Source organism: Rhinolophus sinicus, linkage group LG17, assembly GCF_036562045.2.
Source record: "Rhinolophus sinicus isolate RSC01 linkage group LG17, ASM3656204v1, whole genome shotgun sequence".
Classification (NCBI taxonomy): domain Eukaryota; kingdom Metazoa; phylum Chordata; class Mammalia; order Chiroptera; family Rhinolophidae; genus Rhinolophus; species Rhinolophus sinicus.
In genome coordinates this window covers 26,121,444-26,133,140 of record NC_133766.1, presented here as the reverse complement: position 1 = coordinate 26,133,140, position 11,697 = coordinate 26,121,444, and the positions used below count along the sequence as shown (strand labels likewise).

The 11,697-nt window shown below is 42.3% G+C and overlaps 1 protein-coding gene across 4 annotated transcripts in view; it reads left to right on the top strand.

Moving 5' to 3' along the window:
- The window catches only part of CADM3 (cell adhesion molecule 3), a 32,468-nt gene that overhangs the window by 1,713 nt on the left and 19,058 nt on the right, over nucleotides 1-11,697 (top strand). Inside the window, exon 1 of one of the 4 annotated variants that reach the window (XM_019716856.2) lies at nucleotides 839-860. The exons of the other annotated variants lie outside the window; for them this stretch is intronic. Within the exon in view, the coding sequence (XP_019572415.1) occupies nucleotides 854-860 (7 nt within the window). The 5' untranslated portion in view covers nucleotides 839-853. Of the gene's footprint in view, nucleotides 1-838; nucleotides 861-11,697 lie in introns of those variants that run through there. 4 annotated transcript variants of the gene reach the window in all.

The following is an 11,697-nucleotide window of genomic DNA, read 5'->3' as shown; positions in this document are numbered from 1 at the left end:
CTGGTATGGGGGACACTGGAGATCCCCTTCCTACAGGGTGGCTGACTCCTTCCACCCTGTACCCATCAGCACTCCCCAAAGGGAAGTGCTGCCTGAGTCACCACAGAGACAGCTGCCCCTCCTCTCCCCTATGTAGAATCGCCCTTCCTCAGAGGCCTGCACTGATGACCCAACTCACCGAGAGGGTGCAGAGTCGAGGGAGGGCAGGCTAAGTGCAAGGCAAGGAGAGGCACTGGGTGTTTGTATCTCAATAACGATCCTCTACTAGGTCTTGACTTTCAATTGCAGCCCCTGGCCTTCCCATTCTGCTAGCTGCATTAAAGACAGACAAGTGTAACTCAAACTGCACCTGTTGGGCAATGGGAACTGATGGTTCCAGGCTGGTACCTAAACAGAAAGAAGTCATCCCAGAAAGCTGTGAGCTCCTCAACTCTAGAATGTAAACACTGGAGAACAGAGTAAATCTATATGCTAGCTAAGTCTTCATCAACTGTAGTATTCTTTCTTGGTCCTTAACTTGGGACCCAGCCCCCACTCAGGATTAAGGTTGAAGAGAAATGCTCTATCCTCATATTTATAAATATGTCTTAGAGCAGCTGTGTAAGGGAAAGAATAGAAGGCACTAAGTTTTGAATGGAGAATTTCTAGAGGAGACGGTGGGAAGTTGGGGATGGGGAGAAAGGTCTGTTAACTAGGAAGAGTCAAATCAAGCATCGTTTTCTTTGTAGAGCATTATCTGTCCAGACGGTGGGCGTCTGTCTGATGTGCAATGTCTCAGGATGCACAACCACATATGATCTCTCTAAATTAATTCTACATCCTAGTTTCTGGATTTAAGAAGGCCAGCTTTGATATGGGAGGTAGGTGCATAGATTTAATGCTCATTGATGAAGCCATTCTGACCAGGATATTGCGGAAGGGATGTCTACCCCTAAGTCGGTCTGGTGCTTCTGGGCAGGAGCTAGGAAGTTCATAGCTTACTGGTAATGTTTGACCAAAACAGGGAGCGATGTGATGTGAAAATTTAAGGACAAAATACCCTAGTACACTAATTGTTTGAGGGGTCAAGTGTATGTGGTAGAGTGGCTATTTCCATTTAGAATAAGAAAAGCAGATTTCATGTGCTGCTGAGGCATATAGCTCCCGGGAGTACAGTGTATATTTTTTAGGCTTCCTAAGGCTGAACAGGGATTGAGAGCCTGGAGAAGGGCAAGCAATGATATCTGAACCTGGCCATTAGTGCTGTGGCTAGAAGCTCAGGAACAGTTTAGACATTCAGAATTTGCTACCTGCCCCTTCCTTCTCACATTTCTACATTAGTATTGGCAGAAGTTCGCAATTCCAGGTTTGGGGAATACAAACCCTATGAACTTAATGTGTCCTGTGGTTATCTCTCTGGTGAGTATCTCAACATTCAACATTGTGACCAGCCTTTCTTGGATTCTTCCTTCTCAAGTTATTTCCAGCACTCTGAATGGATCTAGTGTAGAAATGGATGGGTGAACAGCCTCACATTACTTTAGACCAGGTTATAGCAATTTAACCTTGTACTGCACTGCCCCCACTTGCATATCTTTTCCCTTCCCAATGACCTTCTGTTCACTGCTATCCACTCTGCAGCCCCCTGGCCAGGTGCCCAGTGTAGAGATCATGCCCAGTGTGCTGGAGAAGTCCAGCAGGTATTCACTCTAGAACTGCCCATGGATCTACTTGGCAGACCTACTCCATCCACTTTCTGTTCCTAGCTGCAGCTATAACTGTTCTGTTCTGTTCTGTTTCTGTTCCTGTTCTCTTCCTAGTTGCAGCTGTAACCATTGGGAAGGAAATGCTCTCCCTTCACACATGTACATTTTCTGGCACAGAGAAGTTGAAACCACTGGAGAGACACTGGTACAGCAGAGTTTAGTTAATTCCATACAGAACCAGTCTGTCTGATGTGGGGCCCAAGCTGTGGAATGTCAACTGCCTATCCAGCAGTTGACAAAGATTCTGTCCTAAGTGCTCTCTAGGGCTAAGCAGCACTGTTGGCTTTAGTAGTTTTCTCTACAGCAGTTGTTTTCTTACTCTTTTTTTTAAAAGATGTGAAAGTTCTTTCTCAGATAAATAAAACAAACTTCCCATACTTCCCCACACTCCCCATAATCCTTAAGGCACAACTTAGGGTTCTGCTACATATCGTTTGAAATCCTGTGCCCTACACTGACAGTAAAATGACTCAGCTCTCTACCTTTAGGCTCCCTCTCTCTCCTTCCTCTTCCAACTGAGGAAGAAAGGAGGTCCAAATCTAATTTCAAGAGTGCCTTGTTGGAGACATTCACTATTCACTTGGCGAATGACTCATAGTTCTTGAGCCATAACATCCTACAGATGGCATCTTTTCGGTCTTCCGGTCACTTTGAAATAGCAGACTGGGTAGTTGTGCCATTGCTCTGTACATCTTTAGATTTTATTTTGGCACTCCTTTCTGTTACTACTTTCTCATAGTCCAAATAATATGTAGAATTGGGTCAAAAGCTGCTTTTCCTTAAGTCACATACTAGGGGAAGAAATCTTCATAGTTATCACCAGAGAAATAAAACACCCAGGGCTGTGACTAGTCACGTTCTTTGTCGTTTCCTATTCCAGGAGAACTGTATACTGGCCCAATTATCCCTTTTATTGTCATTTACTTCTCAGTACTAAGGATATTAACCTGGGTTCCAGATTCTCCAGGAGAGCTGTGGACTGCGCCAGCTCCTTACTAACTACTGAATGAAAAAAACTAGTATATTACAAAGTTTTGGTAATTATATCTTCTCCTTTCATTTTTCATGTTAAAATATAATATTTTCTGTTTAACTATTTCCTGTTGACCCATATACTGGAATATTTTGTTCCTGGATGAGATCCTGTCATAGAGGTCCATCCATAAACTCTGAAATCAGCAGTAGTGATGATTCCCTACAAGATAAGAACCAGCTGATGCTCAGGGGTAAAAACCCAATTCCCTCTCCTGTTATAACAAGGAGATCCATCCCTTCTAGCACTGAGAAGCCATGTTCTCAAGAGTCTTGAACACATGAAGTAGTTGAGATTTTTACAAATAGAGGTTCAGTAAAGCCTCTTGACTTTTATATATTCTTGACTAAAGCAACAAGTATTGAAGACAGAATTATTGGTCCCTTTACCAAAATTTCCCTAAGCCTAAAGAAAGTGACCAAATGTCCCAATTAACACAGAGACCTCTAAGTCCTGAGAACAATACTCTTCTTAAGAAGCATGATTCATTTCTCCTTTCCATGTATGATCAAGACTGGACTATTCAGCAATTTTGGGTGCCTTAGAGCACTCTGACTCTAATACATCTCATACTCTATCTGATGATAATACATTTTGGCTGCCCCATACCCTAGTGTCTCTGAAGAGACACAGGCTCTGTGACACTGTTTACCTTGTTAGATAATTGTAATTTTATTCATAACTGGTTGTAGCAGATTAAAACCCTGTCCACCACCATCAATACTTAGGTAATTATCATAATTACTGAGGCTCATGTTGACAAATACAACATGAATTTGTTGGTGGTGGTCCTCACTTTTTACATACTCTTGGATGTATATATGACAGGTTCAAACACAGTACTTCAGGAAGCCTTTTAGAGCAAGTGATGGGTGTGTAGCATGATCCTAACAGAAATCCTGATTTCTGTACTTTCAGTTTGATTGTTGGAGAGCTGGCTGGCTACCTTATAGCTTCCCCAATTTCTTGTGGGAAAAACTACTTGTGCTTTGAGCTCTCCATGGTGCTAGCCCCTGAAGGTTCTCTGACAGTGACAGGTGCTAGCCCCTGCCACTCTAGGTTCTCCTTGTTGCTCTCCATGGTCCTGCTTTCCCTCCAAGCTTCATAATCTCTACTCTCCCCAGTGCAGTCCCCAGAACAGGGTTGGAACCTCCCTCCCCTACCACAAACACACACACGATCCTGATTATGCTCCCTGACCTGCTCCACCAGGAGAGTCCTCACAACCGCCTAATCAACTGTAAGAAGGGGACAATTAGAACAATTAATTCTGAGGTTGAAAAGAAGTGTTTGAAATGTTCAGGAGACTAGGGCCTAGAGTGACTTCAAATGGCCTCAAAAGAACAGGATGTTTTGCCATATTTGGACTCATATATTAAAAACAGAACTACAAATAGTCGTGTTTTAGATTGAGACAGTATTGCTCACATACAGTAACCATACATACACTATAAATGTGGAATGCAAAATGAGTCCTACTCAGTTTATAAGTTTGAACCTCTTAAAGCCATCCTGAGCCTGATGACCAACTCTAGCTCTCCTGTCATGGAGCTTATTTTGCCTATTCCCTCAATCTTAGAAGTACATGCGAAAACAACACATAGTGATGGGTTATCAGAATAGATACTGAAGGGATTCAGTACATGAGAGGCATAGAGAAAAATATCAAAATCTTGACTCATGTTCCCCATCTTTACAACCATCTGGTACAGAACTAAATGGCTTTATATATAATCACCCCATCCCAGAGTCTAAGTCCTTGGCCAAACCTCAGGAGTTGCATCCCTAACCTGGACTCTGCTACTCATTTGGGGTATCTGCCAATAAGCTGAGGATATCAAGTGTGGCAAGGGGCTGAGAGTGCTCCACCTCTGCCAGTCTTAGACTAGACAGCCTGTTCCTCCCATCACATAAGAACTACACAAGCTTCTCTTCCCCTAAATGCTGATTTCCCTGTGTCAATTTCTGCATAATAGTTCATATAATAGTTAACATTTATGATCGACCTACAGCAGAGTTTAGTTGGGGAAGCAGGTTTCCAGAATGAATTTCCAAGATCCCCCTTCCATTTCATCATTTGAAACAAGGAGAAACTTCATTCTTCAAGGACAGGTAATGGAAGTGATTTATCTCCATGAATGAGCCATCAAGAAGACAGAATTAGGGTTACAGTAACAGCTGGACTATCTGCGATCTATTCATCTCCCTGAGCCCCACCCCATTCTCATGAAGAGAAGACATGTTTCAGAAAGGATTCTAGTGCAGAGATTCTGATATATATATACATATATATGTTTCCCCCAAAATAAGACCTAGACGGACAATTAATTTTTGCTCCAAAAGACGCATTAGAGCTGATTGTCCATCTAGGTCTTATTTTGGGGAAAACATGGTATAGATAGATAGATAGATAGATAGATAGATAGATAGATAGATAGATATAGATATATAAATACATAGATACATAGAGATAGATAGATATCAGATATAGATAAATAGATATTTGTTTTCAATATGTGTGTGTCATTCTTCTATATGAGCTCTTACCTCTGAGATTATTTACCCTCTTATCTTTCTCCATCATTCTCCTGGAGGCCTCCAGGAGAATGATAAGAAAGCTAAATAATATAAAGAACTAAAATTTTGTCTTCTCTAAGGATCTATTTTTTCTTACCCCAGCTAGACCTATACGTATTGCTTATTGACTGCTAATTATAAGCACCTTTGGCTCATTTACTTCCAGTTCAGAGTCAGGAAGATCAGATACATCACCTTGCCCTAGGGGGAAAAAAGAAAAAGAAATGAAAGCTGATAGCTCAGTCATTCATCTCTAAACTAACCATTATTTAGCTCTCCAGTTCCTTCATATAGTTCCGGATATTGGCAAGGTAGAATGGAGCATTAGTACTCGCAGTACCAGATTTCATTAGGAATATGCAGATCCTTGCTTCATATATTTAGTTTTCTTTTGTGCTCTGGCTCTTTGCTTCCATTCTGATTCTAGAATTCCAGCCAAAGCCTCAGACAAGGTAAAAAGCTATACAGGTGGACTGGTTTATTGAGTTTCTGACTTAAATACTTGATACTTCTTGGAAACTCAGCAAAACTCTAATATATATCAATGGCAAGTAACTTGAGACTTAGCATAGCTTAGGTCAGCCTTTGAAGAACCTGGGGCAAAGTTCTTTCAGTATTATAAAATGAGGGGCCAGTTTTACCATCTGCTCCTAATCATTTGTCCCCCAGAAAATGTAAAAAATGACAGTAGGACAATTGTACTTACTCATTCCTACTACTCCTTACAGATAAAATCTTTTCAAACACATATTATATGTTTCCTCCCCTAATCTCTATCCTGTAATCTCAGACAAATATAAAAAACACCATCACTAAGTCCCTGGGCCATACATATCCTCATTTATCGTCAAATGCTGCTTGATGCCAACTCTCTTCTGGTTTGCAAGCCCTGGAGTCCAATGTCAGTAACAGATGGACTGAGCCTCAGCCCCAGGGAGGAGAGGATTCTGGCCACCTCCTGGGGAGTTTGAGCAGAAGAGAGAGCCTGAATTCTGCTTTGGGGAGAATCTCTGTGTTTAACCATATGGTTTTCTGGAAGTAAGAGGTTTTGATTAATAATGGGCTTGTAAAAAAGGCTCTATATCTGGGTCATACAAAATGCTGTGTATTTATGTCAGAAAAAAATTTAAAAAGACATATGAATAATGGAAATTGTAGTGTGCCATGCGTGTCGAGGGACACATGTTGAAGGAGAGAAAGAGGGTACTAGGCCGGAATATATATGCACTTGGGACACAAAAACAAGTGTATCCCCACATCAAAGAAGAGACACTCAATGAAAGTTTAAAAAGAGAAAAGAAGAGAAAAAGAGATCTTTGGGTTAGAACAGTATTATTCGCCACTCTGGGGACTGTGAGGTCTGTAGACTTTGGAGAATATATCTGTTTCACAGAAGAGTTAAATTCCCAGGAAGGCACAAAGTAAGGCTAATTGAACAATGTGCCCCTCTCTGAAAAGTAAGTTTTACCGTTTCCCCGAAAATAAGATCTAGCCGGACAATCAGCTCTAATGCGTCTTTTGGAGTAAAAATTAATATAAGACCTGGTCTTATTTTACTATAATGTAAGAATGGGTCTTATGTCATATAATATGATTAGTATAATATGATATGATATAATATAATATAATATATAATATAATACCAGGTCTTATATTAATTTTTGCTCCACAAGATTCATTACAGCTGATTGTCTGGCTAGGTCTTATTTTCAGGGAAACACGATACAAATGAGAAAAATGAAGGGAAGAGACTGACTCTCAGACAGGATCGGGGGAAGAAGGGAACCTAGAGTAGTGTGGGCGTGGAGAGTGGGACACATTATTCTTCATGTCATGTTCCTAACCACTGCCCTGAACCTGTCATCCACACCCTGACTCTGATCACCCAGTGAAGGAAAACAGTAAAAACAAGTCAGCAGAATCAGAACCAGCCGAGATAAATGCTCTCTTGCCTGACTTCTAACAAATTAAACTTTTTCACAGCATTGTTATCCCACCACACCAAGTCATCAGCCTGAAAGATTTGAAGTGTGACATAAAGAGCAAAGGAGAAGAGAGAGCCCGTTGAGAGGGGGAATTCATCCATGCATCCACACAAATACTGAGGCTCTGAGGGCAGGAGCAAGGCTTTGGAACCTGGACTGAGATTTCTTAGCCTCAGGGAATCTATCATTTATTTCTCCCTGATGTCTCTGGGCTTTCTTGCCTAGTCCCGGCCCCTAATTTCCCATTGCTAAACATATTTTCCAATGAACTAAACTGAATTCTGCTTTTATTTACTCCACACTGACTCTTATGTTTCATTTCCAAGTACTTCCTGAGATGGGGGTATATTTGCTCAGTTCTATTACATATGTGTGAAAGTAGCAAGATAAATTTGGAGGAAGAGTATAAGTGCCTGCTGTCGGTTCAAGGGACATCTAAGAGCTCAGATAAAGTCTGGCCTCCTGACTCTCTATTGCATTAGAATGCAGATCCCAGACATACCTGTCCTGATTTCTGAGTATGTGAGCACGTTGGGAAGGGAATGAGGAGATGGGGGTAGACACTCCTAAAATGTCTCAGAGCTGTCATCCACTGGAGTGATTTCATGGCTGGCCTTAGGGCTTACCTGAGAAACCACTGATTAGAGTCAGACCCCAGCACAGAACCTGTTCCCCCAGAAGCTCTTATTGAGCCATCCCCTTGGCTCTGTCTCATCTCTCCTACCAGCCTTAGAAGCTTGTCTGGAGCACACAGCTCAGTCCTAGAAGCAAGGAGCTAAGGCTAGGAAGGGGCTCTTTGGGGATAGGTTCCCCTTCCTTTTTGTCTCCCAACTGCAGTTCTTGCTACAACACAGTATTGGCTACACAGGGGCTTGTTTTGGTTGGGGGCCAGCTCAGGGCTCCCTCCCAATGTTAATGCACCAAGAACACTGACTCAATAGCAAATCAAAGCAACAGCTGTCCTCACCTCCTTCTCTGCCACCCACTTCCTAGTCTCTGCTCCTCAGAATCTTAACTAAGTCTCTCATGCCCCGCCCCCCCCCCCCCAGCCTACTGCAAGCCCACTTCTACCTCCAGATTTTTTTCTCTCTCTAGCTTAAGAATAGGACATGCTCTTCTGCTTTTTTATCTTTTCTAGTCTCTGTCTCCCACTTCACAATCAGGTTAGCATTCCTCCAGCTCTCCACCATGCAGATGCCAGCATGTGCACATACACGGCTTTGTCCTCATAATCACCATTTCTAACTCCTACAGTCATGGAAGTGGCTTCTGCCCCTCGGCCTCCTCTTCTGTGAGAGCTGGACTCTGCCTGTAAAATCCTGAAGTTTGTGAAGATGCCAGTCTGTGCATCTTCAGGGACTACCTCCTCATCTCACCCCAACTTCTCGAACCTGCTGGGCTTTTAGTAGAGTTACTTTCCTAGATGTCTAGGGTCCTGGGGTTCCTCACTATAATACACAGTGAGATGGGGAGCAGGAAGGGTGCATGTCACTGGAAGTGAAATCACCCTAAATGGCAACTTAACCTCTGAATTAGCTAGTACACAGAGCTGCTATCACATGGCAATGGCTACAGGAGACTGGGTTATAACCACAGCTCCCACCAAATGCCTGTGTGACCTTCCTTAAGTTCCCAAACCTCTTTAAGCCTTAGTTCTTCATCTTTAAAATGAGAGGGTTGCACTAGATGGTACTTAGGATTCTTGTCAACTCTAAAAGTCTATTCTTCTAAGAATCATAGAGGGGAAAATATTTTGGGAAGGAAGAGGTGTAACAAAAAAAAGGAGAGGAATCATTGAACTTTGGTAACGGGTTCAAAAAGGACATCAGTTCTATCCTGTCTGGTAAAATCAAACAGATCTTAAAAATAACCAGCTCTGGCCATTAGGGGTCAGTAAAAAATGACCAGCCATGCAAGTTGATTGCAGGGTTTTAGGAAATGTACAAAATATATTTATTCATATTAAAGTTTCCTACTATTTCTAACGTTTGATTATGGAAAAACATTGGGATGACTGGGTGTTTTTTGTTTTTCTTTTTTTCAGTGAATATAGGTTTAACACCAAGATAAGCTTTTTGTTTTAATCTCACCCTCACGCCCACCACAGGAAAACTAGCTAACTACCCCAAAGGTTCCCTCCTCCTCATTCAGCCTGGAAAAGCTTACCCACACACCATTCCAAGCCCAGGAAACAAAGCCCTTCATTTTCAACAACTACTTAGTATGCAACCCAAAGGTGTCTCCCAATATGCAACAATAAACCTGTCTGAGCCCACAACAGCCCCTTCCAAAACTAAATCTCTTGGATCATCTGACAATAGTTCTATAAATCCTGGATCTCTTGTCCACGCTTTACCAACATATAGGGCTAATCAGCATGTTAGCAACTTCTTAGAGTGAAGCCTCTGTTCCCCACCCCTAGTTACCACCTATTTTCACTTATATCCTCCAAGTGTCCTGGGAGAATTAAGCAAAGCTGAGTAGTGACTTCAGGCCAAGAGGCCGCTGGGAGCCAGAAGGAAGGTAGATAAATAAGACTCCAGGACGAAAAACTAGACAGCAACAGAAATAACAATGGAGGGAAGGAACAAGGAGGAGCAAGGTCTCAGTAGTTCAGTTGGAAAGAAGGTGGAGGGGCAGCAAACTGGAAGAAGGCCCAGCTCAGAGAGCAGGCGAGCAGCTGAAGCATGACTGAGCTCTGACGTTCTGAAGTGAATGTGAGCTGGAGCATATCTGAGCTGAACAAGGAGATCCTTTAGGAGGGGACAGAGCCCTGTCCCTGAGGAGCAACAGAAAGAGAAGGAATTGCACAGACAATCCCTGAAAAGACAGATAAGCCCAGATGACAAAGTAACTCCCACCTCTGTGGCCTCAGGTTTTGTCTGACAGCACTCTAACACCAGGGATATCAGGGAATTGGGAGCTTAGGGGAGGGCAGACAAAGTTAGAAAGGAATGGAGGGCAGGAAATAAGGAATATTTTGACACACAAGCCCTCAAAGTCTTAGACTAAGAAACTGCACCGTGACCATGCACCATGACCATAGTAGAGGTAGCATAATTCCTGGCAGCCCAACAGAAACTGTAGAAAATTAAGTAGAATCCTTTTTTTGATCAGGGTGTTGTGCTGTAAAATCTCAAGTCAAAGTGACTTTTCATTTCTTGGAGTTAATGCCTAAATCAGGACTCAGATGGGACTGGTGCACTTTCCTCCAAGTGCAGAATCAGACATTCACTATTAAAGAAAAATATGGCTCTGGGCATTAAAAAAAAGCTCCAGGAGCTGAGTTCTAATACTGATTTTGCTATGGCCATTCTCTTCAGTGTGTGATCCAAATACGCACAAGAATTCATGATGTGTCTAAGGTCATGGGAGAATTAGAGTGAGATCACCTGGCCAGGGGGCCCAGCCACGGGTGTGGGTAAACCATTCCAAAAGTGGGTCCCTTCAGTATTCTGGGCCACAGCCCCCAGTGTGTTTTTCCCTTCATCCACCCACCCGTCAAGGTAGTGGTGAGGAATAACAAGTAGGCTGGGATGAAGAGCATTTTTAACTCTGGAGTTAGAGAAATGCTGAATCATCATCATCATCATCATCATCATCACCATCACCATCAACTCCTACTCAGGAAGCTGATGTTCTCTAGTCTGTGAAGTGGGGCTCTGGACCCAAGCACTGGGAAGGAAAACAGCAGCTATGTGGGAGAGTTCTGTCCCCTTGTCCCACCATCCTAAATATGTACCTGTGACCTTGTTCATGGCCCTAAGGACAATGCACCTTAGATTCCAAAACAGACAGAAAGATATAAAAACCAAGCAATCAGAAGTTATACTGGTGCACAAATTTCCCTACTAGCATCACTTAAATTGGAGACATACTATTATTCATTTGAGTCACTCATTTATTTATTGAATAGGTATTTATTGAGTACTTACTATGTGCAAGGTCCTGGACTATGAGTGAAAAACTGAACCACAGGTTGCTAATGTATGCTTTAAAGAGGCACATTAGTAAGTCTCCAATTCCCACCTCTGCTATTCTTAATTTGAGCAATCAATCAAAAGGAAATTAGTGGGTGAAAGGGCTATGTTGTCCTTTAAAATGCTGGGAGTCCTAAAGGTACTAGAATGCATGGGTAAATAAACAAAGAATTAAGAACCCCCAAGGCAACTGAGGGCAAACAGGAAGATAATGTTAATTTTTAGCGAAGGTGTTGGAGTGCTATGAAAACATGAGGGGATTCCACTAGTTTTAACCAGACACATGTAGCTTGGTTAACTAAGAGTCCCACATTATAAGGCTCTTAAGGGTGCACAAAATATCCCCCAAAGGTATAGATGAAGATATATTAAGAAAT